This window comes from Chiloscyllium punctatum, chromosome 3 (genome assembly GCF_047496795.1).
Source record: "Chiloscyllium punctatum isolate Juve2018m chromosome 3, sChiPun1.3, whole genome shotgun sequence".
Taxonomy (NCBI): Eukaryota; Metazoa; Chordata; class Chondrichthyes; order Orectolobiformes; family Hemiscylliidae; genus Chiloscyllium; species Chiloscyllium punctatum.
The window spans coordinates 19719099-19746957 of NC_092741.1; the positions used below are offsets into that span (position 1 = coordinate 19719099).

At 40.8% G+C, this 27859-nt stretch overlaps 1 protein-coding gene across 1 annotated transcript in view; it reads left to right on the top strand.

The window, feature by feature from the left end:
• The window catches only part of LOC140456550 (serine/threonine-protein kinase MRCK alpha-like), a 567354-nt gene that overhangs the window by 355038 nt on the left and 184457 nt on the right, over positions 1-27859 (top strand). Inside the window, 2 exon segments of the mRNA XM_072550745.1 lie at positions 19148-19241; positions 27638-27838. Coding sequence (XP_072406846.1) covers positions 19148-19241; positions 27638-27838 — 295 coding nt within the window.

The following is a 27859-nucleotide window of genomic DNA, read 5'->3' on the forward strand; positions in this document are numbered from 1 at the left end:
GATGATGTGCCGAGATTTAATCCTCATGTCAAATATACTAACTTAACCTACGTACCCCTCAACTCACTGCTGTCCATGTGCATGTCCAGCAGTCGCTTAAATTCCCCAATGACTCTGCTTCCACCACCACCGCTGGCAACGTATTCCATGCATTCACAACTCTCTGCGTAAAGTACCTACCTCTGACATTTCCTTTATACCTTCCTCCTTCAAACTATGACTTCTCATACCTGTCAATCCTGCCCTGGGGAAAAGTCTCTGACTATTGACACTATCTATTCCTCTCATTATTTTGTACACCTTGATCAGGTCTCCTCTCTTCCTCCTCCTCTCCAGAGAGAAAAGTTCAAGCTTATTCAACCTTTCTTCATAAGGCAAGCCCTCCAGTCCAGGCAGCATCCTGGTAAACCTTCTTTGCACCCTCTGTGCAACAGAACCACCAGATCAGTATTTGCTGTAAGATTATGAAAGTATGGAAGGGTGGATAGAAAGCAGCTGTTCTCCTTAGTTGAAGGGTCAACAACAAGGGGCCATAATTTTAAGATAAAAAGCAGGAGGTTTAGGTGGGATTTGAGGAAAGCATTTTTAGTGGTGGTACTCTAGAGTACATTGTCTGCTAGGGTAACATCACAATCTTTAAAAAGTACTTGGATAAGCACATTGTATGTCATAACATTCAAGGCTATAGGCCTCGAGCTAGAACATGAGGCCAGTGTAGATTTAGTCTAATTTTGGTGGTACAGGTTTGATGGGCCAAGGGCCTCTGTCTGATTCTATGATTCTAGTGCTTTGGTATCTGTTCCCCTCACCTGTAAAACAGATCATAATGTCACTATCTGCAGGCATGCTAATCTACAGTATGTGCTTAAATCTTTGAGTGAGTTTGAATTGGAGGGAACAGTGATATTGTGGATCCAAATTGATGGCTTTTATCCCATTATCTGTCATCTGTATCATACAGCTAGATCACCAGATCAGTATTTGCTGCATTTATTTATGTATTTATTCATTGGATGTGAATATCTCTGAGAAGGCTGGCATGCATTGCTCATCCTAGTTACCCTGAGAAGGGAGTGATGAGAGTTCTACTTAAACAATGATGGCAGTTTGATAAAGCAGTAGATTATATGGCAATGCCAAGTTAACCATATAGTGTGCTCCGAAATCACAGACAAGTCAGACCAGATTCTGAATCCACAGTCAGAAAGAGCATAAACATAGAGTTATACCTTGCTAAGTTGTCTTCTGACTTGAAATTCCCCTTTTCCCTCAAAGAAATCTAAATTAAGTCCCTGTTTTAAATTCATCTTCACTGCGTTTGCTGGATCCTGGAGCTTACATTTTGAAGTAAACAATTGTCAAGATATTTGAAACTATTGCGGAGACAGAGATTCAATTCAGTGAACAGAGACTGTAATTTAATTCAAAGGGTAGTGATGGTGACCAAGTTTGGCACATAGTGGCAGCCTTGATAGAATACATGGATGAAGTTACTCAGTGCAAAGATTGCTTTTCCAAAATAGGAACACTTAGCAGATAATCCAGTTTTTAGACTTTTGAGTGTGATTTCTGTTGACTATTAATAAGCAATGTCATTTCTTGGCACCTTCATTATTTCAAGCACACTATCCTAAATGACCTTGAACAAAATTGTCAATATTTTGACCTGGATTTTTCCACTCCAGTTGATACTTTACTCCTTTGATACTTCATTTTGTACCACTCTTTGTGTCTATCTTTCACCTTACCTCACTCTGTCTTGAACATGACACCGCCTGTTGCTGGAATCCTTCCCATTGTGTATTTTCAGAAGGATGTGCATTGGACATGGATCTTCACTATTTACAAGCAAGGCAAAATAACTTTATCTCTCTGACCGTCCGCTGTGAGCAGCCAAATTTAATGATATTGAAAAGAAAAGCCAGTTACCATCCTTCTCCTTTTAAACTCACTGTTCCATTTCGTTCCTCATCGAAATTGTTATTTGATACCTCTGGATTTCTTGCCTTCCATCTCTCCCTTTTCAGAAAATCCTGCCTGTATTTGAAGCTTGACCTTAAACATGATGGGCACAGTGACTTATGGGAACACATCAAAACAAGAAGCCCTCTGTTGATCTGCTTGTTTTACCACATCTAAACTGAGTAGTTCTATATTCCTGCCCAACATAATTGCAGCTTCATTCTATCTTGTAGGCAGCCTGTGGTGCAATGGTGCACACTTTTATCTGACTATTGTATCTGCTTGGAGCTTTTGTTTGTCATCTCTATCAAATATAAAAGTTTTGAAAATAGTTCTACAGAAGCTCACCAGAGGTTGTGTTAAAGCTGTGGTAAAGGAATTGTTCCTGATGTTTACTATTCTCAGCATCCATTGGCACAAAATATTTTGCCAAATTTATGGCAGTAACGAAGTCAAAAGTTATAGGTGTAAGGGAGAAAAGTGGAATTGAGGCTTATCAGATTAGCCACAGCCTCACTGAAGAGTGGAGCAGGCTGGATGGACCAAATGCCCTATCTCTGCCCCTACTTTATGGTCTTCTGATCTTAAATTAAGTTTACGGATAGTTTAATGGCAAGCAGAAACAGATGACTAGAGGGTAGACAGGATAGTGGGATGTGTGGCCCAGCCCGAAGGAAATACAAAAGCTGGCTAAGTGACCAAGATGAGAGACAAGAAGCGAAGACCATGAATTGGCTGCAGAGTGTACAAGAGTGAAGAATAGAAAATTCAGTTTTGGTACTGATTCAAGGGAGACATATAAGAGGGAACAAACGCATGCAGCAGAGAGGATTTCTAGCAGATATCCCAATGGGATTAGTACCGAAAGATCTCAACATGAGAAAATAGGCCACAGCTGAATAAGGTGACCAGGTAGGCTCCTTCCGAGGATGGCAGCCGGTGATAAGTGGTGTTCCGCAAGGCTCAGTGTTGGGACCACAGCTTTTCATTTTATACATTACTGATCTAGATGAAGAAACTGAGGGCATTCTGGCTAAGTTTGCAGATGATACAAAGATAGGTAGAGGTTCAGATAGCACTGAGGAGGCAGGGAAACTGCAGAAGGATTTGGACAGGTTAGGAGAGTGGGCAAAGAAGTGGCAGATGGAGTACAATGTGAAAAAGTGCCAGGTTATGCATTTTGGTAGGAAGAATAGAGGCATGGACTGTTTTCTAAAAGGTAAGAAAATTCAGAAGTCTGAAGTGTATTTGCCTTCCTAATTACTGACTCAACCTGCAAGTTTACCTTGAGGGAATCCTGGAGGAGAATTCCCAAGTTTCTTTGCACTTCAGACTTCTGAATTTTCTCCCTCTTTAGAAAATAGTCCATGCTCCTACTTTTCCCACCAAGGTCACAATCTCACATTTTGCCACATTGTACTCCATCTGCCACTACTTTGCCCACTCTCCTAACCTGTCCAAATCCTTCTGCAGCCATCCCATCTCCTCAGTGCTACCTGTCCCTCTACATTTCTTTATGTCATCTGCAAACTTAGCCAGAGTTCCCTCAGTTTCTTCCTCTAGATCATTAATGTAGAAAGTGAAAAGTTGTGGTCCCAATACTGTCACTTGCGGAACACTGCTTGTCACCCTGAGAAGGACCCTTTACCCATACTCTCTGCTTACTGCCAGAGGTCAGGCTACTAACCATGCCTCTAACGCCATGAGTCCTTATCTTACTCAGCAGCATCCTGTATGGCACCTTATCAAAGGCCTTCTAGAAATCCAAGTAGATAACATCCATTGGTTTTCCTTGGTCTAACCTGCTCATTATTTCCTCAAAGAATTCTAGCAGATTTTTATCATGGCCTACCCTATTTTACCATATACTTCCAAACATTCAGATCTTGCCCACAACTGGGGTTAGGCGAATTGGTCCATAATGTTCCGTCTTCTGCCTTACTCCCTTTTTAAACAAGGGTGTCACGTTAGCAATTTTCCAGTCCTTTGGGCCCCTCTGATTCGAGTGATTCCTGAAAGATTACCAGTAATGCCTTCACCAGCTCTTTGGCTATCTCCCTTAGAACTCTGGGGTGTAGTCCATCTGGTCCAGGTGATTTATCCACCTTCAGGCCATTCAGTTTTTTCTAGCACTGTCTCCTGAGAATTAGCAAGGAATTCAAAATTGGCAGTGAAGGTTGCAAAACTTTCAAATTATGGGAATTTGGAAATTAAACAGAGTGCCTCAAATATGCAAACAGTCTTTCTTGGAAAATGTCAATTCTTTTGCACTTTGTTGTACCAGATCTGGATAGGAAGATGAGGCTGCGACCATAGAGGAGATGGAGTAATTCAGCAGTCACATCAGACCACTCGCCTGGTGAGGTACAAAGACTGGACCAGGTTCAGGGTTTGAGGTGCTAGAATATAGTCTGCCCATGAAAAGCCAAAGATGGAAGACAAATGAGAATTAAAATAAATTGAGAATAGAGAAGTGAATGATGAAGTTTCAGCTTTGGGTGATCCCAATAAAACATGAATCATTTTTAGTGAAGCCTCATCCACGTGGATTTTCCAGTGCAGAAGGACTTGTGATATATTTTGCAAGAGAAAATGAAAACTTGCCCTCCTGGCGAGAGATACAAAGGAATAAGAGTGGTAAAGAGCTCATTAGCCACTGAAACTCTGACTCTTGTTGATGCTGTTGACATGATCTTCTATTTGTCTAAGATCTTGAAGCAAATGCAGTATGTAACAAGGACTGAAAGAATAATCCCAGTACAATGTTACATAAATAATTGACCTTTGTGGGATGACGTACGTTCTACAAAAGGTGTAAGTGAAGCTCAGGATAGATCTAGCTAATTTAAAGCAGATGCCAGAGAGGAAAGAAATCTTTCAGCTTAGGTGGGTAGATCCAGGTCATCAAACAATTGTTTCACAAAGAGGAATGACTAAAAAGAAAAATTGTTTAAGTTCTGAGAGGAAGGATATCTTGCTGTGTAACAATGGAAATATGAAATTGTGGTTTTAAATATCTATGTATCCTTGCATTAAGGCAATTTAAGAGCTGAGTGCTTTGCCCCTGGTGGGTAGTGTTTGTAATTTGTTAGTTGGGTAATTTGTTTATTTGATGGGTTTGGTCAAAAAAGAACTGAATTCTTCCCCAGTGGGGAGGTGACTTCTGGACATCACAAAAAGAAAGGTGAAAAATGACGTTGGGTATTCTATAGATTTGCAATAAAACCTTTATAATCATCATGTCATATAGTTATACAGCACAAAAATAGACCTTTCAATCCAAGTCGTCCATGACGCCAGATATCCTGAACTGATCTAGTCCCATTTGCCAGCATTTGACTCATTTTCCTCAAAACCCTCCCTATTCATGTACCCAAGTGCCTCTTAAATCTTATCATTGTACCAGCCTCCATCACTTCCTGTGGCAGCTCATTCTGTGTACACACCACCCTCTGCATAAAACATTGCCCCTTAGGGCCATTTTAAATCTTTCCCCTATTACCTTAAACCTATGCCCTCCAGTTTTGGACTCTCCTACCCTACGGAAAAGACCTTGGCTATTCACCATATCCATTCCCCCCCTGTAATTTTATAAATCTCTATAAGGTCACCCCTCAGCCTCCGACGCTCCAAGGCAAAAAGCCCCAGCCTATTCAGTCCCTCCCTATACCACAAACCCTCCAATTCCAGCAACATATTTGTAAGTCTTTTCTGAACCATTTCAAGTTTAACAACATCTTTCCTATAACAGAGAGACCAGAACTAAACACAGAATTCTAAAAGTGGACAAACCAATACACTGTACAGTTGTAAATCCCAACTCTTTTACTCAGTGCACTGACCAATGAAGGCAAACGTGCCGAATACCGCCTTCTCCACCCTGTCTCCTTGTGACTCCACTTTCAATGAGCTGTGTACCTGCACCCCCCAGGTCCCTTTGTTCAACACTCCCTGCGCCCTACCATTAAGTGTATAAGTTCTGCCCTGATTTGCCTTGTGAAAATGCAACACCTCACATTTATCTAAATTAAACTCCATTTGCCACTCCTTGGCCTATTGGCCATCTGCCAGGTTTGCTAAACCTCTTTTGCTGCCTAATTCACCATATGGATATCGGTTTATGAAACATTTTTCTCTATGTCTCCTCTCTGTAAACTTTGTGTCTGTTATGGCCAACCTCCCAGTCCACATTTGTAACATCTCTTCCTTTGGTTTGGTATCAATTCTTTGTCTGATTGTCTGATTGTTTTTGTGATGTGCCTTGAGAGATTTTCATTGATAAATGGTGTTATGTAAATACAAGTTTTTGGTTTCCCACCAAATTCTGGCTGAAATCTTAGACCCTTAATGCCTTGTATGTAGACACTGTAGCTTGAAATTCTCTAACCTTTGCTCAAATCTCATCTCTTTTACGCACTGAATCATTTAGTATTTCACAACTGGTGCAGATTATGTGAATGCTCATGTTTGTTGATTTTCGGGGATTCGTGATCACTGATCCTTAATCTAGGCAGTTGACAATTTATAACAATTTTCTGATAGTTTACTGAAAAGCAGCAGTTTAGATGTGGCCTATTAGGTATTTAGGCCAAGAGAGGAAATACATGACCCATGACAGTTGAAGACCCTTGACTGATCCCAGAGCCATTCTATAGAACTTGAAATCCTGAGTTTGCCTCTGTATATCCCAGTGGTCCTATGTCCCTTTGTAGTGGTGTCTGGTACTCTTTAGTAGTATTGATACCAACTGTATCTGTTCTTGGCTCAGGCTGATATTGGGGAATTGCTGGTCTTCTTCAAGGAGATCCAGATCACTTCCACAGGCAGCAGATATATGGGAACACCAGCAGCTGCAAGTTTCTCTCTAAGCTACTCATCATCCTGACTAAGAAATATGTCACAGTTTCTTCACCGTCGCTGAGTCAAAATCCTAGAATTCCCTCCCTAATTGTGAATTAACCCACAGCAGGTGGACTGCAGTGGTTCAAGTACGCAGCTCGCCACCACCTTCTCAAGGGCAACTAAAGGCAACAAATGCTGGCCCAGCCAGCAACACCCACATCCAACAAATGATTTAAAAAATGCTGTAGCTCATTTCCTCGGATCATCTTTACCCTTCCTCCCCTCCTAATTTTACTTGTTTTGGGATTTGAGCATCAATGCTATTTCAGTCACCTGTCTAACACCACCTAGCCAATGGCCATGGGGCAGTCACATGATGTTGGATGACTGTTGGCCCGGCTGAGGGAGGATATTCCTGGAAATACATCCAGGGAAGTTATTTGGGCGGAACTGAGGAATAAGAAAGGGATCGTGACCTTATTGGGATTGTATTATAGACCCCCTAATAGTCAGAGGGAAATTGAGAAACAAACTTGTAAGGAGATCTCAGCTATCTGTAAGAATAATAGGGTGGTTATGGTAGAGGATTTTAACTTTCCAAACATAGACTGGGACTGCCATAGTGTTAAGGGTTTAGATGGAGAGGAATTTGTTAAGTGTGTACAAGACAATTTTCTGATTCAGTATGTGGATGTACCTACTAGAAAAGGTGCAAAACGTGACCTACTCTTGGGAAGTAAGGCAGGACAGGTGACTGAGGTGTCAGTGGGGGAGATACTATGGTTGGGGCCAACAACCATAATTCTATTAGATTTAAAATCGTGATGGAAGGGGATAGACCAGATCTAAAAGTTGAAGTTCTAAATTGGAGAAAGACCAATTTTAACGGGATTAGGCAAGACCTTTCAAAAGCTGATTGGGGGCAGATGTTCACAGGTAAAGATACAGCTGGAAAATGGGAAACCTTCAGAAATGAGATAACGAGAATCCAGAGAAAGTATATTCCTGTCAGGGTGAAAGGAAAGGCTGGTAGGTATAGGGAATGCTGCATGACTAAAGAAATTGAGGGTTTGGTTAAGAAAAAGGAAGCATATGTCAGGTATAGACAGGATAGATCGAGTGAATCCTTAGAAGAGTATAAAGGAAGTAGGAGTATACTTAAGAGGGAAATCAGGAAGGCAAAACGGGGACATGAGATAGCTTTGGCAAATAGAATTAAGGAGAATCCAAAGGGATTTTACAAATACATTAAGGACAAAAGGGTAAGTAGGGAGAGAATAGGGCCCCTCAAAGATCAGCAAGGCGGCCTTTGTGTGGAGCCACAGAAAAATGGGGGAGATACTAAACGAGTATTTTGCATCAGTATGTACTGTGGAAAAGGATATGGAAGATATAGACTGTAGGGAAATAGATGGTGACATCTTGCAAAATGTCCAGATTACAGAGGAGGAAGTGCTGGATGTCTTGAAACGGGTAAAGGTGGATAAATCCCCAGGACCTGACCAGGTGTACCCTAGAACTCTGTGGGAAGCTAGAGAAGTGATTGCTGGGTCTCTTGCTGAGATGTTTGTATCATTGATAGTCACAGGTGAGGTGCCCGAAGACTGGAGGTTGGCAAACGTGATGCCATTGTTTAAGAAGGGTGGTAAGGACAAGCCAGGGAACTATAGACAGTGAGCCTGACGTTGGTGATGGGCAAGTTGTTGGAGGGAATCCTGAGGGACAGGATGTTCATGTATTTGGAAAGGCCAAGGATAGTCAACATGGCTTTGTGCGTGGGAAATCATGTCTCACAAACTTGATTGAGTTTTTTGAGGAAGTAACAAGGATGATTGATGAGGGCAGCGTGGTAGATATGATCTATATGGACTTCAGTAAGGCGTTGAACAAGGTTCCCAATGGGAGATTGATTAACAAGATTAGATCTCACAGAATACAGGGAGAACTAATCATTTGAATACAGAACTGGCTCAAAGGTAGAAGACAGAGGGTGGTGGTGGAGGGTTGTTTTTCAGACTGGAGGCCTGTGACCAGTGGAATGCCACAAGGATCGGTGCTGGGCCCTCTACTTTTTGTCATTTACATAAATGATTTGGATGCGAGCATAAGAGGTATAGTTAGTAAGTTTGCAGATGACACCAAAATTGGAGGTATAGTGGACAGTGAAGAGGGTTACCTCACATTATAGAACATAGAACATAGAACAATACAGCACAGAACAGGCCCTTCGGCCCACGATGTTGTGCCGAACTTCTATCCTAGATTAAGCACCCATCCATGTACCTATCCAAATGCCGCTTAAAGGTCGCCAATGAATCTGACTCTACCACTCCCTCGGGCAGCGCATTCCATGCCCCCACCACTCTCTGGGTGAAGAACCCACCCCTGACATCTCCCCTATACCTTCCACCCTTCACCTTAAATTTATGTCCCCTTGTAACACTCTGTTGTACCCGGGGAAAAAGTTTATGACTGTCAACAGGATCTGGACCAGATGGGCCAATGGGCTGAGAAGTGGCAGATGGAGTTTAATTCAGAGAAATGTGAGGTGCTGCATTTTGGGAAAGCAAATCTTAGCAGGACTTATACACTTAATGGTAAGGTCCTAGGAAGTGTTGCTAAACAAAGAGACCTTGGAGTGCAGGTTCATAGCACCATGAAAGTGGAGTCACAGATAGATAGGAAAGTGAAGAAGGCTTTTGGTATGCTTTCCTTTATTGGTCAGAGTATTGAGCACAGGGGTTAGGCCACTGTTGGAATATTGCATGCAATTCTGGTCTCCTTCCTATTGGAAAGATGTTGTGAAACTTAAAAGGGTTCAGAAAAGATTGACAAGAATGTTGCCAGGGTTGGAGAATTTGAGCTATAAAGAGAGACTGAACAGGCTGGGGCTGTTTTCCCTGGAGCGTTGGAGGCCGAGGGGTGACCTTTTCGAGGTTTACAGAATTATGAGGGGCATGGGTAGGGTAAATAGGCAAAGTCTTTTTCCTGGGGTCGGGGAGTCTAGAACTAGAGGGCATAGGTTTAGGGTGAGACGGGGAAGGTATAAAAAGAGACCTATGGGGCAACTTTTTCACACCGAGGGTGGTATGTGTATGGACTGAGCTGCCAGAGGAAGTGGTGGAGGCTGTATTGCAATATTTAAAAGGCATCTGGATGGGTATATGAATAGGAAGGGTTTGGAGGGATATGGGCCGGGTGCTGGCAGGTGGGACTAGATTGGGTTGGGATATCTGGTCGGCATGGACGGGTTGGACCGAAGGGTCTATTTCCATGCTGTACATCTCTATAACTCTATCTGAGGGTTAGTTCACTATTCTTTCTCAGAATAAATACTTACTTTCAAAAACAACACGCTGATAACCGGGTGTGTTTGACACCAGCTAAATTGTCCAATGGGTATTGTGAGCTCTGTAATTCTTCCCTCTTCTTTCATATTCTAGGATTTTGGAAAGTTAATTATTGTATTTCCTTATTCAATCATGGGATGAGGGCATTTCTTGCCCAACCCCAGTTTCCCAGAGGGGTAGTTAGGAGTCAACCATGTAGGCAGGCCAGGTAAGGATGGTAGTTTCCTTGCCTTAGTGAATCAGATAGGTTTTTACCTGGCATCTGCTGTGGTGGGATTTACACCTGGATCCTCAGAACATTACCATGTCTCTGTATTAACGGTCTAGCGATAATGTAGGCCCTTGCATCCCCATAGCTCTTTGCTAAAATCCATCGCTATACAGAAAATGCTGGCATAGTTCAGTTTTTAAGGGACCCCAGTATCCATCACTTAGACTGACTAATTTCCTCCATACACTATGTTAAATGGATTAACACTTATGGTTTAGAAATGCAGAGTATGGAGTAACTGTTATGTTTGTTTTGACAATGAGGTGGTATGTAATATACCTCAGAATATTTATCTTCACATCTGCCAATGCACATTTAAACCTTTTATCATACCATAGTTTGACTGTGTACTTCAGTCACACACAAACACATATATATATGTCTGTGTATTTATTTTTGCATCTTCCATGTATTTATGGACCTATTATCATGCACTGGTTTGAACGTGAAATTCAATCATGGTCTGACCAATTATAAAATCTTAGAATGATATCTGTAAATTTCATTTCTACTGTTGAGGCAGTGTATTCTCAAACTTGGACTTTTTAAGTATCCTTAGCCATAAACAATTTTTTGTATAATCTCCCTTCTACTTTTAGAACTATGAGAAAACTTAGAACATAGAACATTACAGCGCAGTACAGGCCCTTCGGCACTCGATGTTGTGCCAACCTGTGGAACCAATCTGAAGCCCATCTAACCTACACTATTCCATTCTCATCCATATGCCTATCCAATGACCATTTAAATGCCCTTAAAGTTGGTGAGCCTACAACTATTGCAGGCAGTGCGATCCATGCCCCAACAATTCTCTGAGTAAAGAAACTACCCTGACATCTGTCCTGTATCCATCACTCCTCAATTTAAAGCTAGGTTCCCTCGTGCTAGCCATTACCATCTGAAGAAAAAGGCTTTCCCTGTCCACCCTATCTAACCCTCTGATTATCTTATATGTCTCAATTAAGTTACCTCTCAACCTTCTCTCTAATGAAAACAGCCTCCAGTCCCTCAGCCCTTCCTCGTAAGACCTTCCCTCTATACCAGGCAACATCCTAGTAAATCTTCTCTGAACCCTTTCCAGAGTTTCCATATCCTTCCTCTAGTGCGGTGACCAGAACTGTATGCAATACTCCAAATGTGGCCGCACCACAGTTTTGTACAGCTGCAGCATGATCTCATGGTTCCGAAACTCAATCCCTCTACCAATAAAAGCTAACACACTGTATGCCATCTTAACAACCCTATCAACCTGGGTGGCAACGTTCAAGGATCTATGTACCTGGACACCGAGACCTCTCTGCTCATCCACACGATCAAGAGTCTTGCCGTTAGCCCAGTACTCTGCATTCCTGTTACTCCGACCAAAGTGAATCACCCCACACTTTTCTGCATTAATCTCCATTTGCCATTTCTTAGCCCAGCTCTGCAGCTTACCTATGTATCTCTGTAACCTTCAACATCCATCGTCATTATCTACAACTCTACCGATCTTAGTGTCATCTGCAAATTTACTAATCCATCCTTCTATACCCTCATCCATGTCATTTATATAAATGACAATGGACCCAAAACAGATTCTTGCAGTACCCCACTAGTAACTGAACTCCAGGATGAACATTTCCCATCGACCACCACACTCTGTCTTCTTTCAGCAAGCCAATTTCTGACCCAAACCACTAAATCACCTTCAATCCCATGCCTCCGTATTTTATGCAATAGCCTACTGTGGGGAACCTTGTCAAAATGCCTTACTGAACTCCATATACACCATATCAACTGCTTTACCCTCATCTACCTGTTTGGTCACCTTCTCAAAGAACTCAATAAGATTTGTGAGGCACGGCCTACCCTTCACAAAACCATGCTGACTATCCCTAATCAATTTATTCCTCTCTAGATATTGTAAATCCTATCTCTTATAACCCTTTCCAACACTTTACTCACAACCAAAGTATGGCTCACAGGTCTATAATTTCCAGGGTTGTCTCTACTCCCATTCTTGAACAAGAGAAAACATTTGCTGTCTTCCAGTCTTCTGGCACTATTCCTGTAGACAATTATGACATAAAGATCAAAGCCAAAGGCTCAGCAATCTCCTCCCTGGCTTCCCAGGGAGGCTTTGTTATTTTAATTACATTTATTTAGTGGTTCTAGCACTCAATCTCTGCTGGACATGATTCAGCATTCCTGACACTGTCTTGTTACACCTGTGATTAATATTATATCCTGCATTTTTGAGCAATTTTCTTTTGATCAAATTTGCCTTCAGGTGAAGTGATGTTTGAATTTGGCTGATTTTTGGATGGAAGTTGCGCTTTCTATCTTGTTTTTTATCATTCCACAAACCTATCACATTGTAAACCATAAGAATCACACTCAGAGGGGGGTGTTAATGCAGCCTACCAATTTTAAGCAAACTGTTATCTAAGAATTTCTAATTAAATTTTACGGACCATATGTGCTGGCATTAGATTTCTAATGCATTGGGCTAATTAGTACAGTACAGTACAATTCCTGACTTAAGTCATTGATCCACTCTTAAGATTGCAATTTGGGTGAACTTTCACTATATTAGAAGTTTCTTTAGAAATCAGTATGTAAACTGGAGTTAGGAGGTTATTTTTGATCAGAAACATTGAATATGTTATTGTCTTTTCCTAAATGAAATAACTTAAAATTCATTAAATATAAAATAAATACTGTATAAATTCAAATTAAAAACTGGGGAGGTGTTGTTTGGATGTTTGTGAACTTGGTACCTTGCGTTTGCCTCTGTATGTTCGCAGTGAAGTTTTCTGATATATTCTATCTACAACACATGGACTGCAGTGGTTCAACCATCACCCCCTTCTCTAGGGCAACTAGTGACAGGCAATAAATGCTGGACCAGCCAGCAACCACCCATGTCCCATGAGAGAGTAAAAAAAAGCTGCAGTTTTGATGTTGACACAATTATACAATTTATATAAACATACTTCAATGCTATTTAACAGTCTTAGCCTTGACTGCCAACATTTAGTATGGTTTCTATTTAAGGAGTTGTTCATTTGTTGGGTCCTGAAGCCAGAAATAGTTATTATGCCATAAGAGTAATTATGTGTTAGTGTTTACTCAAATTATTTTTTTCCACTCTATAAATATAGCCAGATGTTGCTTTAACAGACTAATGAGATGATGGAAAACCTGAATGTGAATGACTTGTCTATCTAACATATTATTCTGCTGATGTGAATCAAGAGATTATAAATACTATGAATCTTCTAGATACATAAGCTTCTGGAAGCATTCTCCCCTGCAGTCAGATTTCAGGTCAATTTTGTTAATCTTGTTTAATTTGGAAGGTCATAACCGTGGCAATGTCAGTTTATATTAAAAAGAAATTGCCCTACCTGCTGCCATTATTTCTGAGCTGGTACTCTCTTAAAATCTATTAGAACCATGGAAATGTTATCGCACAAGAAGAAGCTGCTCGGTCCATTGTGTCTGCGCTGGCTGGATAAACTAGCCATTTATTCTAATCCCGGTTCCCAGGACCTGTTCCATCATGCAGGCTACAGCACTTCAGGTGCCAATCCAGATACCTCTTAAATAAGGTGAAGGCTTTTGTCTTAACCACCAAACTGAACAGGAAATTCCCAAGGTGAATAAGTTTTTTCTCATATCCTTCTACTAATCACTTTAAATCTATGCCTCTGGTAATTGATTTCACACTAGGCAAGACAGGTCTTTCCAGTACACTCTGGTCAAACTCCTCAATAGTTTATATCCCTCAGTTAAATCACCCCTTAGCCTCAGCATTCTAAGGAAAATAACACTAGTCTCATAGATGCAATTTTCAAGGTCTGACAATGTTCTTATAAATCTCCTCTGTATTCTTACTGGAACAATTACATCCTTCACATAGTGGTGATCGAAACTGTACACAAGCCTCTGGCTTATTTAGCTCCCACATTATGCGCCTACTTTTGTGTTCAGCAACTACTCCAGTGAGGGAAAAGATTCCACATGCTTTCTTACCTACCTACCTGCCACTTTCTGATTCTGTGGACATGCGTTCTAGTCTGTCACTTTCTCCACCTCTCTCAATAATCTTCCATTTATTGTGCTTCACCTTGCTTTGCTTACCCTCTTAAATGCTTAACGTCACACTTTTTCAATTTGAATTCCATTTATCAGTTTTCCACCCTCTTAATCACATCATTGATATCATCCTGTAGCTTGCAGTCATCCTCTTTGCTATCAAACAACCAGCCAGATTTTGTGTAATTTGCATAATCCTGCTTCCCAAGTTTAAGTCTAAATTATTAATGTATTGAAAGTTACATCACAGGTAGACAGGGTGGTTCAGAAGGCGTTTAGCATGCTTGCCTTCCTTGCTTAGAGCATTGACTATGAGAGTTGGATGTCATGATGAGGTTGTACAGGATGTTGCTGAGGCCTCTTTTGGAATACTGTGTACAGATCTGGTCGCCCAGCTATAGAAAGGATATGATTCAATTGGAGAGAAATCAGAAACATTTTACCAGGATATTGCCAGGAATGGAAGGTTTGAGTTATAGCGAGGGGGTGGATCGCTTGGGACTCTTTTTAACTGGAGCATGGGAGGTTTAGGAGTGGCCTTATAAAAGTTTATACCATCGTGAGGGGCATAGAAAAGCTGAATAGCAAAGGTTTTTTTTTTCCCCTAAATAGCAAAGGGTGGGGAAATTCAAAACTAGGGGACATATTTTTAAGATGAGAGGAGAAAGAGGAACCTGAGGGGCAACGTTTTCACACAGGGTGATTCATATTTGGAATGAACTGCCAGAAGAAGTGGTAGATGCAGGTAAGTTACAACATTTAAGAGACGTGGGCAGATACATGAATGGGAAAGGTTTAGAGGGATGTAAGCCAAATGCGGTCAAGTGGGACCAGTCTAGTTTGGGAAACTTGGCCAGCATGGACGAGTTGGACTGAAGGGTCTGTTTCCATGTACAGTCCAAAAACGTGCAGGTCAGGTGAATTGGCCATCCTAAGTTGTCCGTAGTGTAGGTAAGGGGTAGACGTAGGGGTATGAGTGCGTTGCGCTTCGGCGGGGCGGTGTGGACTTGTTGGGCCGACTGTAGGTAATCTAATCTAATCTAATCTAAATCCACTAATTGTTGCCCTTAGTTTCCTGGCACTGAGCCAATTTTGAATCCGACAAGCCATTTTTTTCTGTGTCCTCTGAGTTATAATTTTTCTGACCTGTCTGCCATGTGGGACTCTGCCGATTGCTTTACTATAATCTATGTAAACAACATGCAGTACCCTCATCAATCGTCTTTTGTTATTTATTCCAGAGGCTTCCACCTGTAGAGTTGCACTCTCTTTCCTTGAGCCTGATATATGCTGGCTAAAATTGTTATCCTGAATGCATTTCAGGGTTTTTGTGCCTTTCTTGCTGTAGTGTTTCAGTTGATGTTTGGGTGGTCCCAACTATTAGTGCCTGATTGTTTCTCTACTCAGAAATTTACTGACGTTTGCTCTTATGTTTGCATATGTAGGTTTTAATGCTGTTAAATTCCTGGGCTGTACATTTTTAACCTCTGCCTCATCTGTCTTTCAAACTCATTTGTTAACGTTTCTGTCTCCAGTTTTCTGATCTGAATTTGCCCTCAAGTTCCCATTCCCTGCCAGTCTAGTTTAAAAACTCCCCAACAGCATTAACACATCTCTCTCTAAGATTGTCTTGTTCAGGACCACTTTTTCCAGAAACTGCCCTCCTAAACAAGCCTTCTAGCCACATATTCAATCACTCAATTCTCCTAATTCTGTGATCACCAGTATGTGGGACTGCATCACCGAATCATCAAATTTCATAGTGCATAGGAGACAAATCAACTGGCTCCCAAAAGAGCCACGTAGCTAGTCCCATTCTCCAGGCCTATCCCTGTAGCCCACTAAATTTATCACTTGCATATTCAGCTCTGTTTTGAAACCTCCTATAAAATCTGCCTCCAACACTCTCCCAGCCAGCACATTCCAAATCCTAACAGCTCTCGGAGTAAAGAAGATTTTCCTCATCTCACTCCTAGCTGTCTTGCTGACAGTCTTGAAGTTGTGACCTCTGCTTAGTGACCATACCAACTAATGGAAAGAGAATGTCCTTCTTTAGCCTGTCAAAATGTTCCATAGTTTTGAGCACCTCAATGAGGTCACCTCTTAATCTTCTCTGTTCCAAGGAGAATAAGCCCAATTTCTCCAATCTTCCCTTGTGTCTGAAATCTCTCATTCCTGTTATCTTTCTAGTAAATCTGCTTTGAACTCTCTCCAGGGCTTCAACATCCTTAAGTAAGATGCCCAGAACTGTAGTCACATGTGGTCTGACCAGTGATTTGTAGAAGTGTTGCATCACTTCCTTGCTTTTATACGTTCTAGCTTTATTTACAAACTCAAGGATCCTATAAGCCTTCTTAACAACTATTTCAGCTTGCCTAGCCAGCTTCAGAGAATCATGCACTTCAACCTCGATGTCCCTCTAGTCCTGTACTCCCCTCAAAGTTGAACCATTGAGCCTGTATTGTCTCTCCATGTTTCTTCTACCAAAATGCATTCCCTCACGTTTCTCTGCGTTGAAATTCATCTGGCAAATGACTGTCCATTTAGCCAACCTCACTGAAGACTGGGGGTAATCCTCAGACTGCCACTTTATGGGTCCAGCTCTTAAATCTTCTATCAAGCTCCCTGAAATCTGTTTTCAGGTCCTCATTTGTATCTCTACCTAAGTCTTTGGTACCAATGTGGACCACAACCTCTGGCTAATCATCCTTTCCCAAAAGAATCTTCTGCAGTTGTGCAGTAACATCCAATAACCCAGCAGCAGGAGAGAAACATCATTGCAGAAAGAACAGCAGTGAGGTTTGCTACTCATAGGATGCTATGTAAACACAGGTTGTTGAGTATGAGGTTGAAAATGTCAAGGAAGGTAAATTTAAGGCTGAAGGCATTAGTCTTTCTGAGGCTTTTGAATGAAGTCAGATTAGTAAGGTGGAGTGGTCTCCATTCATCTTGTTTGTTGTTTGTGTTTTAAAAACATTGCTTCAGTAGATTCTTATCAAATGACATTTTTGGACAATTCTTCAGTGTTTTGGAAAATCTAAGAAAAGTAATAATTCAGCTCTTAAAATGTACCAGCAATCATCTCGTACAGCCATTAAAACAAGTAGTTGACTGCATTCTGAACTTCTGTCTGATTTCCCACTTCCTTTTCATGTGAGCATTTTGCTTGTTATTTTCTATAACGTTCATCCTGCAATTAAGTCCTTATTTAAAGCATTATTGTATGCACATCTGTTTGATGTCTTCATTGAAGGTTAATATATCTGATTATTTTTTATACAGTGATTGACTTCTTATCAGTAATATCTAGAGACAGGCGTTATCCAGCTTTGTGTCTGCAACATTCGAGAAGATGTGATCAGTATGTTATGGCCCCAGACCAGATCCCTGAGTTTAGTTATGATCTGCTCAAGACTTCCTTTTCAACTTTTTTCTAGGCAATTATGAAGAGAATAAAGCCATACAGTACCATGGTTTTAAACAACCAAGGATAATTGTTTGAACTGACCAAGTCAGAAAAGTAAAATAATCTACAATATCTACCTTGTAACTAAGCATCCAGAATTGACACAAGGAAATATGAACTAAACAGACAAACCGTGACCTAGTGCACCACACTGCGCATGAGATGGCAGATGTAACCAAAGCAGATCCTATGAATTTACTCAACTATCCATCTGCATGTCAGTGTTCATGTATGTTACAAAATCTTTGAGCAATGATTCTCCCTCACGAAGAACTTCAACTTTCTGCTTTCAAAAATCTGGTCTCTGAATTCCTCAAAGACTGCACAAAATCATACTGCTTCAGTGAGAGCTCTCTTCTCATTGGTCCTATCTGTTTGCCTGGGATTGCGTTTCATTGGATTGCCTAGGCTGCAATCCAGTGCATAACGCAGATAAATGCATATCTCCAAGCTAGCAATGCTGTGTAGATCATGGGCTTTATTGAGTTATAAATGGCTCCTGGGCTTCTTCTGAGCCCTAATGTTGTCAAGCAGAGAGCCAGTGGTTTTCCATTGCCTCCTCTGCTCCCAAGGGCTCCACTGAGCCTTAATTGCCAGAACTAACAAATCGTATCACTTTCACTGCCTGCAATCTCCTTAGCTGCTCGTGGTTCAAAGGCAGGACCCTTCTTTACGGTGCCATAGTGGGTTCCGTGGTGGCTGTTTATTTGCCACAGCACCAACCAGTCAAACTCTTGTCCAGCTGGCTTAGTCCTTTAGCTGTAGAGTGGAAACTGGAAAAAAGCATGTAGTGTCTATCATGCCGTCATGCTCTGTACATGCAGTGAAAGTCTCAGGCGACCAGGAAATGGAGTCTTTGGCCTCTGCGCAGAATTAAGGTAGAGTTTCATGATAAGTACATCAATAATATAATGTCTACTCAGTCCCGTTGGATCTCCTACATGCTACATTTGGCATATTACCTGTGTGGACTTGCATTGTATTAGTCTTTAAAAAAAAGTAACTTAAAAAAAATAATAAAAGCTGCAATTTGTTTGGTGATGACAGGTTGGGATGAGACAGCAGGAAATGCATCCACTGATTGTAAGGCACATCTCTTTTGAGTGAAATGGAATCAGTTTACTGTAGTTGATACTTGACCTGGAGATTAACTTTTTGTTCTTGTCTTGCTTGTAGGGACATCAAACCAGACAATATTCTACTGGATGTAAATGGGCACATCCGGCTGGCAGACTTTGGCTCCTGTCTCAAGCTCATGGAAGATGGAACTGTAAGTTATGTGGTTTTTCTCTTTTAAATGGTATTGGAGCATTTTCACTTGTTAAGGTGATAGACATGAATGCTGACAATAAACTATTTCCCAATATTCTTTCATCCTAGTTGGTTTGCGTGTTTTGGTTGCAAAGTAAATATTGTCTCTGCACCTTACCCATGGCAATCCCTCAGTCATAACATCTGTAAAGATTCTCCTGTTCTCTGGACTGTAAATTAGTGTGTCTCACCTCCACTTGAAGCACATTTCAAAAGAGATAGCTACCTGGGTATTATGAGAATACAATCCCTGTTTTCCTAAATACCTGCCCGGCTATTGCTTTAGCCTGGTACTACGTTCAACGGTGCTCTCAGATTTTCTGTTCAATTTGAGGTTCTAGTCCATTCAGTTAAATAAATGTTATATCTAAGTGCATGCATGCATAAAAAGTAAATTTTATTTTATCATTTTTTAACGGTAAACCTGATGACAGCTATGGGGCTTCTAATGGCAGATTGAAGTAGATGAGCCAGATGCCCATCCTGTCTGTACTTATCTTTGTGATATATTGATGACAGGTTCCTTTTTCATTCCAGCGAACGATTTCTCTACTCAGCAAGGATCAGGTAACCCAGGCAGGCAGCACGTGTGTGTCTCACGCTCAAGCCCTCGATTTTGCACACTGGGGGTCACGCTGTGCCATGCCAGCAGCACTATGCCGACACAAGACAGAAATATTCCAAAATCGCAGTGAACCAAAACTAAATAGCCCTTTACCAGGATAAACACCTTCTTCATGTGCCATCTACCAGGATATAAATCTTACCCATATTGCTCTTTACCAGGGTATGCACTTCAATCATGGCCCTTTACCAGGATAAGCACCTCACTTTCACAGCCCTTTACCAGGATATATACCTTCTCCACACAGCCCTTTACCAGGATATATACCTTCTCCACACAGCCCTTTACCAGGATATACACCTCATCCGTGACCCTTTATCAGGTTAAACTCTTCCACACAGATCTTTTCCAAGATTTAACACTTCACTCATGGCCCTTTACCAGGATAAACACCTTCTCCACACATCCCTTTATCCAGATAAACACCTTCTCCATAATGTCCTTCACCAGGATAGACACTTCACTCAATGCACTTTACCAGGATAACACCTCAATCTTACGATCCTTTACCAAGATGAACCATAACCTTAACCCTCACTCACAAGGTCATTTACCTGGATAAACACCTGACTCGCACACAACCATTACCAGGAGAAACACCTCATTCTCTTTGCCTTACACATGTTTACCAGGATAAATGTCTCACTCACACCATTCTTTACCACAATAATTTTACCAGAATGACAATATGGCCATTCAGGTTAAAACCAGTATTATACCACTGGTGCAGACAGACAGAAGTGCTGAAAGACATTGGCCTTACATAAATACATTATACTTTGCTGGTACTTCAGTTCTTTGCCTAAGGTGTACCATTGCATGCAAACTTACGATTCCCATCTCCTTCACTGATGTTCATTCACTGTTGCACATGCACATGCCTCCTTATCAGCAGTGCTGTACTGACCCAGCTGCATTATACCTGAAACACATGTCTGCCATACACTGTTCATATAATTAATTCCTTACTAAATTCTCCATGAACCTTTCATGGTATGTTTTTTTCTAATATTTTTGAGTAAACGTCACATCTGTATATTGTGGTTTGTGTGCGGCTGGAGATACTTCATGCTTATCCCATTGACATAAATTGCAGAGCTTATCAAAGCTTCAGTAGCACATGTAAACATTACTTTTCTTAGGACAAGCACCAGTATTTACTGTGTGGTAGTTAACTTGCTGCAGTTTAGCAGTGAAAGAGAAATGTTATTTTTAAATATTAAAATTAAGCATGCACTTTAATTCCCATGAGATATTTCCTGAGCACAAAGTTGCATGTATCTGCTGGGTTTGAGACAACTTTGCTTAATGTCTGCTGAGTTATTTCTGCTCAGAGTGCTTATTGTTGCTGGATTTTCCTCTTCTCTCAGTGAATCCAATGCCTAAGTTGAGTGGCAAATGATATGTTGGCATATTTCACAGCGACGTATTGACCTTTGTAGGAATTGCACTTTCCTCTCACTTTTGACGGATTTGTATAGCACATGATATTTTCTAAGTGTAATGATATTGGAGGAGATTCAGCAGAACATCTTGGTACAATTTGAATTTGGCCTTATACGTCACCAAGCTTCCTTCAGTAATATACCCAAGACTGAGACCTTTACCACCTAGGTAGATGAATTGACAGCACAAGATACATATACGTGGATATGATATAGTTATAATGACAGAGATATGGCTGCAGGGTGACCAAGAATGGGAACTGAGCATCCAGGACTTTTCAATTTAGAAAGGACAGACAAATAGGGAAAGGAGGTCACGTAGCATTGTTAGGACAGGTGATTCAACACAATAGTGAGGAAGGATATTTGTGTAGAATATCATGATGTGGAATCTCTGTGAGTCGAAATAAAAAAGACCAAGACTCTGAAAACAATCATAGGGGCTATCTTTACACCCCTAAACAACAGCGAAGATGTAAGGAAACACATGAAACAGATTAGAGACACATGTAATAAGGTTGTAGCCATAATGGGTGATTTCAATTGATTGGATAAACCAGATTATCAATAAGACTGTGGCAGAGGAATTCCTGGAGTGTATACATGATGTTTTTTTTTCAGACTAACATGTTGAGGAAGCAGTTAGAGAGCAGGCTGTCCTAGACCGGATATTGCGCAGTGTGAAATACTTAATTAACAATCTGGTTGTGCGGTGTCTGTTAAGAAAGAGCGACCATAAAATTACAGAATTGATCATAAAAATTGAGAGTGAAGAAGTTAAATCTGAATCTAAATTAAGGGAACTACGAGGGTATGGGCACTGGTTTGCAATGGTGGATTAGGTTTATAGTGGATAGGCAATGACTAATACTTAAGCAACATATGTATTAATTAAAGCAATTATTCCTATATGTTGCAAAAATAAAATGTTTTGATCACCATGGTGGCTCAACCATGGTGATCAAAATAAATTGGAGATCGTATTAGATACAATAAGGAGACATATAAAATTGCCCAAAAAAGCAACAAGCCTGAGGACTGGGAGCATTTACGAATTCAGCAAAAGACAACAAAAAGATTCATCAAGAGGAAGAAAAGGGGGCTCCATTATACTTGCATGGAGCATCAAAATTGACTGTAAAACCTTCCTAAAATATGTGAAGAGGAAAAGATTAATGAAGAGTAATGTAGGTGTCTTAGTTATAAATGGGGGAACATTGTACTGGGAGCAAATAAATTGCAGTATTGAAACACATTTGGTTTTACCTTCCTGGAATTGTTACAGAACCAAGGATCTCGTGAGAAGGAGAAATTAAATAAAATCAGTATTGGTCAAAACAAAAGGTACTAGAGAAATTAATCGTGTTAAAAACTGACAGTTCCCCAGCACCTGATAATCTGCATCCGCGGGACTGTGTCAGAAATGAGGAGAATTCTTTTTACTTAAGAGTTATGGACCTTTGCGATGTTACCACAGCCATGATCACATTGAATGGCAGGGCAGGCTTGACGGGCTGAATGGCCTGGTCTTTTCCTGTGTTTCTAAGTATGTTTTTCCATCTTATTGGATCCATCAACACATGCCTCAAACCTGATCTAGTAACTATTTCCTGGAGGACTCTGGAGGACTCAACAAGCTCAGTCAGTAAATGCAAAATACCAACAAATGCTGGAGATCTGCAGTAAAAACAGAAAATGCTGGAGAACCTCAGCAGGTCAGGCAGCATCTATTGAGAGAGGGAGAAAGAAATAGAGTTAATGTTTTGAATCTGATTTATAAGACCTTATAATCTTTGTAAGCCCTGTATGAGCTACTCTGCTACAAACGGTAGATTTCTTATCATAGATTTGTACATTGTTTTTTTTAAAATTTCATCTACTTTTCGAATCAACAAGTTCAGAAATGTTATTACACATCTCTGGAGCAGATGGGACTTGAATCTGGACCTCTCTGTCCAGGGGTAGGGCCACTACCACTATGCCACAAGAGGATCCTTTCTATCTTGAAAGATTGAAACCTTCAACCATGTGGGATTTTCAACTATTACAAAGACAAGCCATCCTGTTACTGAAGAAAAGACTTATAGTGTTAACTCTGTTTCTCTCTCCATAGATGCTGCCAGACCTGTTGAGTTTCTTCAGTGTTTATTACATCAAGTTACTTGTTAACTACAGTTGATGTGGAAATACTCAGATTCATATCTTAACTAGCAAAGCTTGAGTCATTAGGAATCGGGGAGAAAACTCTGCTGGTTGAAGTTTGACCTGGTACAGAGGAAAATGTTTGTGTATGTTGGAGATCAGTCAACTCAGCTACAGGATATCTCTGATAGTTCCTCAGACTATCGACCTAGGCCCAACCATCAATGGCCTTCTTTCCATCTTAATTGTCAGAAAATGGGATATTTGCTATTTTTCTCATATTAAAGCAGTCCATGCCCAAATGCAGCAAGACCTGGACAAAAGCCAACAGAAAAACAGACATTGCTGGTGAAACTCAGTAGGTCTGGCTGTCTCTGTTGTTCATCAGTGTCCTTTAGGGAAAGAAACTGCCTTCCTTACCTGGTCTGGCCTACATGTGACTCCAGATCCACGACAATGTGGTTGACTCTTAAATACCCTCCGGGCATTTAAAGATTGGCAATAAGTGCTGCCTAGCCAGTACCCTCATCACATGAATGAATTTTAAAAACACGATCATTGCTAATGTTTTGAATCTATTGACACCAGTATAACTATGTTCTGGACAATGTCCAGGCTTGACCTGACAAATGGCAGTAACATCCATGCCACACAAATGCCAGGCAATGAACATCTCTAAGAAGAGAGAATCTAACCATTGCCATTGTTGAATCCTCTGTTATCAATATCTTGGAGGTTACCATTGACCAGAAACTGAGCTGGATTAGCCTAATGAACACAATGACAACAAGAGCAAGTCAGAGGATAGGCATTCTGTAGTAACTAGGGCACTTCCTGACTCCCTAAAGCATATCCACCATTTACAAGGCAGAAGTAAGAACCGTGATGGAATACGTGGATGAGCGCAGTATCAACAACAGCAACAGCAAAGAAGCTTGATGACATCCAGGACAAAGCAACATGTTTGACTTGACACCATATTCACAATCATTCTCTCCCTCTACCATTAATGCTCAGTAGCAGCAGTGTGTCCCATTTAGATTAGATTAGATTCCCTACTGTGTGGAAACAGGCCCTTCGGCCCAACCAGTGCACACTGACCCTCCGAAGAGTAACCCACCCAGACCCATTTCCCTCTGACTAATGCACCTAATACTATAAGCAGTTTAGCATGGCCAATTCACCGGACCTGCACCTCTTTGGACTGTGGGAGGACATCAGAGCACCTGCAGGAAACCCACGCAGATACAGGGAGAATGTGCAAACTCCACACAGACAGTCACCCGAGGCTGGAATTGAACCTGGGACCCTGGTGCTGTGAGGCAGCAGTGCTAACCACTGAGTCACTGTGCCACCACTGTGATGCATTGCAGAGATTCAGAAAGACTCCTTCACCAGCACCTTCCAAACTATGACCACTACCATCTAGAAGTACAAGGGCGGCAGATATGTGGGAATACCCTCACCTGCAAGTTCCCCTCCAAGTGGCGTTCCTTTACTGTTGGTGGGTCTAAATCCTAGAACACCTTCCCTAATATTATGGCATTGTGGGTCAGCTAGAGCAAATGGACTGCAACGGTTCAAAAAGGCAACTCACCACCCCTACCTTCTTAAGGGCAATGAGGAATGGGCAATAAATACTGGCCAAGCCAGTGATACCCAAATTCCATGAGTGAATAAAAAGGAACTGCCTTTTACTTATGATATTCTCCTGTGCCTTTCCTTTTTAGTTTTTCCTCTTTTCCTATTTTTTCTCTTTTGGGCAGTGTGTCTACTTGGAGTATGAGTAACATATGCAACTTATTGACATTATAAATCTTATATATAATCATTAGATGGTACTATGTGATGAAGCATCTTGTTGTTTCTAAATAATAGTGAATGCCATCTAGAAAGATGGTTGTTGGGGTTAGTGTTTAGGACTTGGGCTGTAATTAACACAATGAAAAAAAACGCTACTGGCAAACTTAGCTGATTCTGCAACAACTGTGAAGGGCAAACTAGATTAGGCGGTAGTCATTAGGGATAAAGGGATACTTATTTTATGGGAAAATAGACATATTCCAACAAGTTAGAAAATTCTGCAATCCATGGTAGCATCAAATGTAAAGGAAAATGTATTGTACAAAGATGGGTGGCACATCAAAACATTAGACAGAGTATCAAAAATAAGTGAAGATTGGCTAAAAGATTAATAAGAGAAAGCTAATTAGAAATATAAAGATAGATAGCAAGAGCTTTTATAAACATTTGAAAAGGAAAACAATTGAGTTAAAGTGAACATGGAGCATACAGAAAGTGGGTCTAGCGAGTGGCGGAAAATAAGGAGATTACAACTAAATTATAAGTTAAATAGCTGTTTTGCATTGGTTTCCACTGTAGAAGGTACAAGTAACATCTCAGGTTAGTTAGATCAACATCTGTCATTGGAAAGATGTTAGAAGCTAGCATTAATGGAGTCATAACACAGCACTAAGAAAAGCTTGATGTAATCAAACGGAGTCAACAAAATTTTAAGAAAAGGGTAGTCATGTTGATCCAATTTGTTGGAATTCTTTAAGGATATGATGTGTTCTGGATAAAGGGAAAATGGTGGGCATACACTTCTTAAATTTTCAGAAGGCATCTCATAGGATCGTAGAATCCCAACAGTATGGAAGCAGACCATTTGGTCCATGGAGTTCACACTGACCCTCCAATCAGCATCTCAACCCGACAGCCGCCCACCCAACCCTATTCCTGTAATCCTGCATATCCCATGGTTAATCCACCTAGCCTGCACATCCCTGGACACTATGGGCAATTTAGCATTGTCAGTCCACCTAACCAGCACATGTGGGAGGAAACTGGAGCACCTAGAGGAACCCACACAAACATGGAGGGAATGCACAAATTTCACACAGACAGTCGCCCAAGGCTGGAATCAAATCCAGGTCTGTGAGGCAGCAGTGCTAACCAGTGAGATGATTTGATGAGATGTCACATGAAAAGTTATTTTGGAAAATAAAAAGTTATGCTGTCAGGGCTGATATATCGACATGGATAGAATATTGGTCATAAGAAAGACAGGAAACCGAAAGTAGGCATAAATGTTTCATTTTCTGTTTTGTAAGATGGTGTGCCACAATGATCGGTTTTAGTCCTCAACTTCTTACAATTTATATGATTGAATCAGTGAAAGGGCCAAAGGTGTAAATGCTAAATTTGCAGATGACGCAAGATAGTTCAGAATGTGAGTGTACAAATGAGGAAGCTACAAAGGAATAAGTTGTGATTGGGAAAAGACCTGGAAAATGGAGTATAGTGTGGAAAAAATGTGAAATTGTACATTTCAGAATAAAAAAAACATTTTATTTAAATGGTGAGAAATTGCAAAGATTTGAATGGAGGGATCTGCATATCCTAAAGGAATCACCAAAAAGGTTAGAATGCAGGTGCACCAAATGATAAGAAAAGCTAATAGAATGTTGTGGTTTGTTGTAAATGAGTTGAATACAAAGATATGCAGGCTTTTTTCAGTTTTATAGGATATCGGTAAGACAGTATCTGAAGTACTGTGTATAATATTGGTCTCCATATCTGAGAAAGAATGTAATTGTGTTGAAAGCAGTTCAGAGACTTACTAGGCTAATACCTGGACTGTTTTGTGAGGAAAGGTTGGACTTAATGGGCTTGTATCTCCTGGATGGTAGAAGTGTAACGGGTGCCTTGAATCAAACAGATGTAATCCCGAAGTGAAAGAACCTTCATTCCTGTGAAGAATTCAGGAACTTGGGCTTGGTGTTTAATAATGGGTCGCCCATTTAAGACAGTGGTCAGCTATGATCTTATCAAATTTCTTGAGGGACCAGGCAGCTTACCCCTGCTCCTAATTTGTACGTTTTTGTGGCAGAGAAGTAGAATTAACATGATAAGTCAATGAACTTTCCTCAAATGGCTCATCAGAAGTTGCTCATGTATTTGCACAAAATCATTAGCACTTGATGAAGATTTATATTCAATATCGTCTCCAGAAACATTGGGAAAATGTCTTAAAAAGCACTTTTTAAAAGAAAGTCTGAATTGAGACTTGGTTGTTGTTTGGGCTTTAGGCTTAGCTTTAGTGTGATTACAAGAAATTTAACATTTATTTCTGTGATGCAGGTCCAGTCTTCTGTTGCAGTTGGAACACCCGACTACATTTCTCCTGAAATCCTGCAAGCCATGGAAGATGGCAAAGGGAAATATGGGCCAGAATGTGACTGGTGGTCACTTGGTGTCTGCATGTATGAAATGCTTTTTGGAGAAACGCCTTTTTATGCAGAATCTTTAGTAGAAACCTATGGAAAAATTATGAACCACAAAGTGAGTGTCTTTTGTCTAACC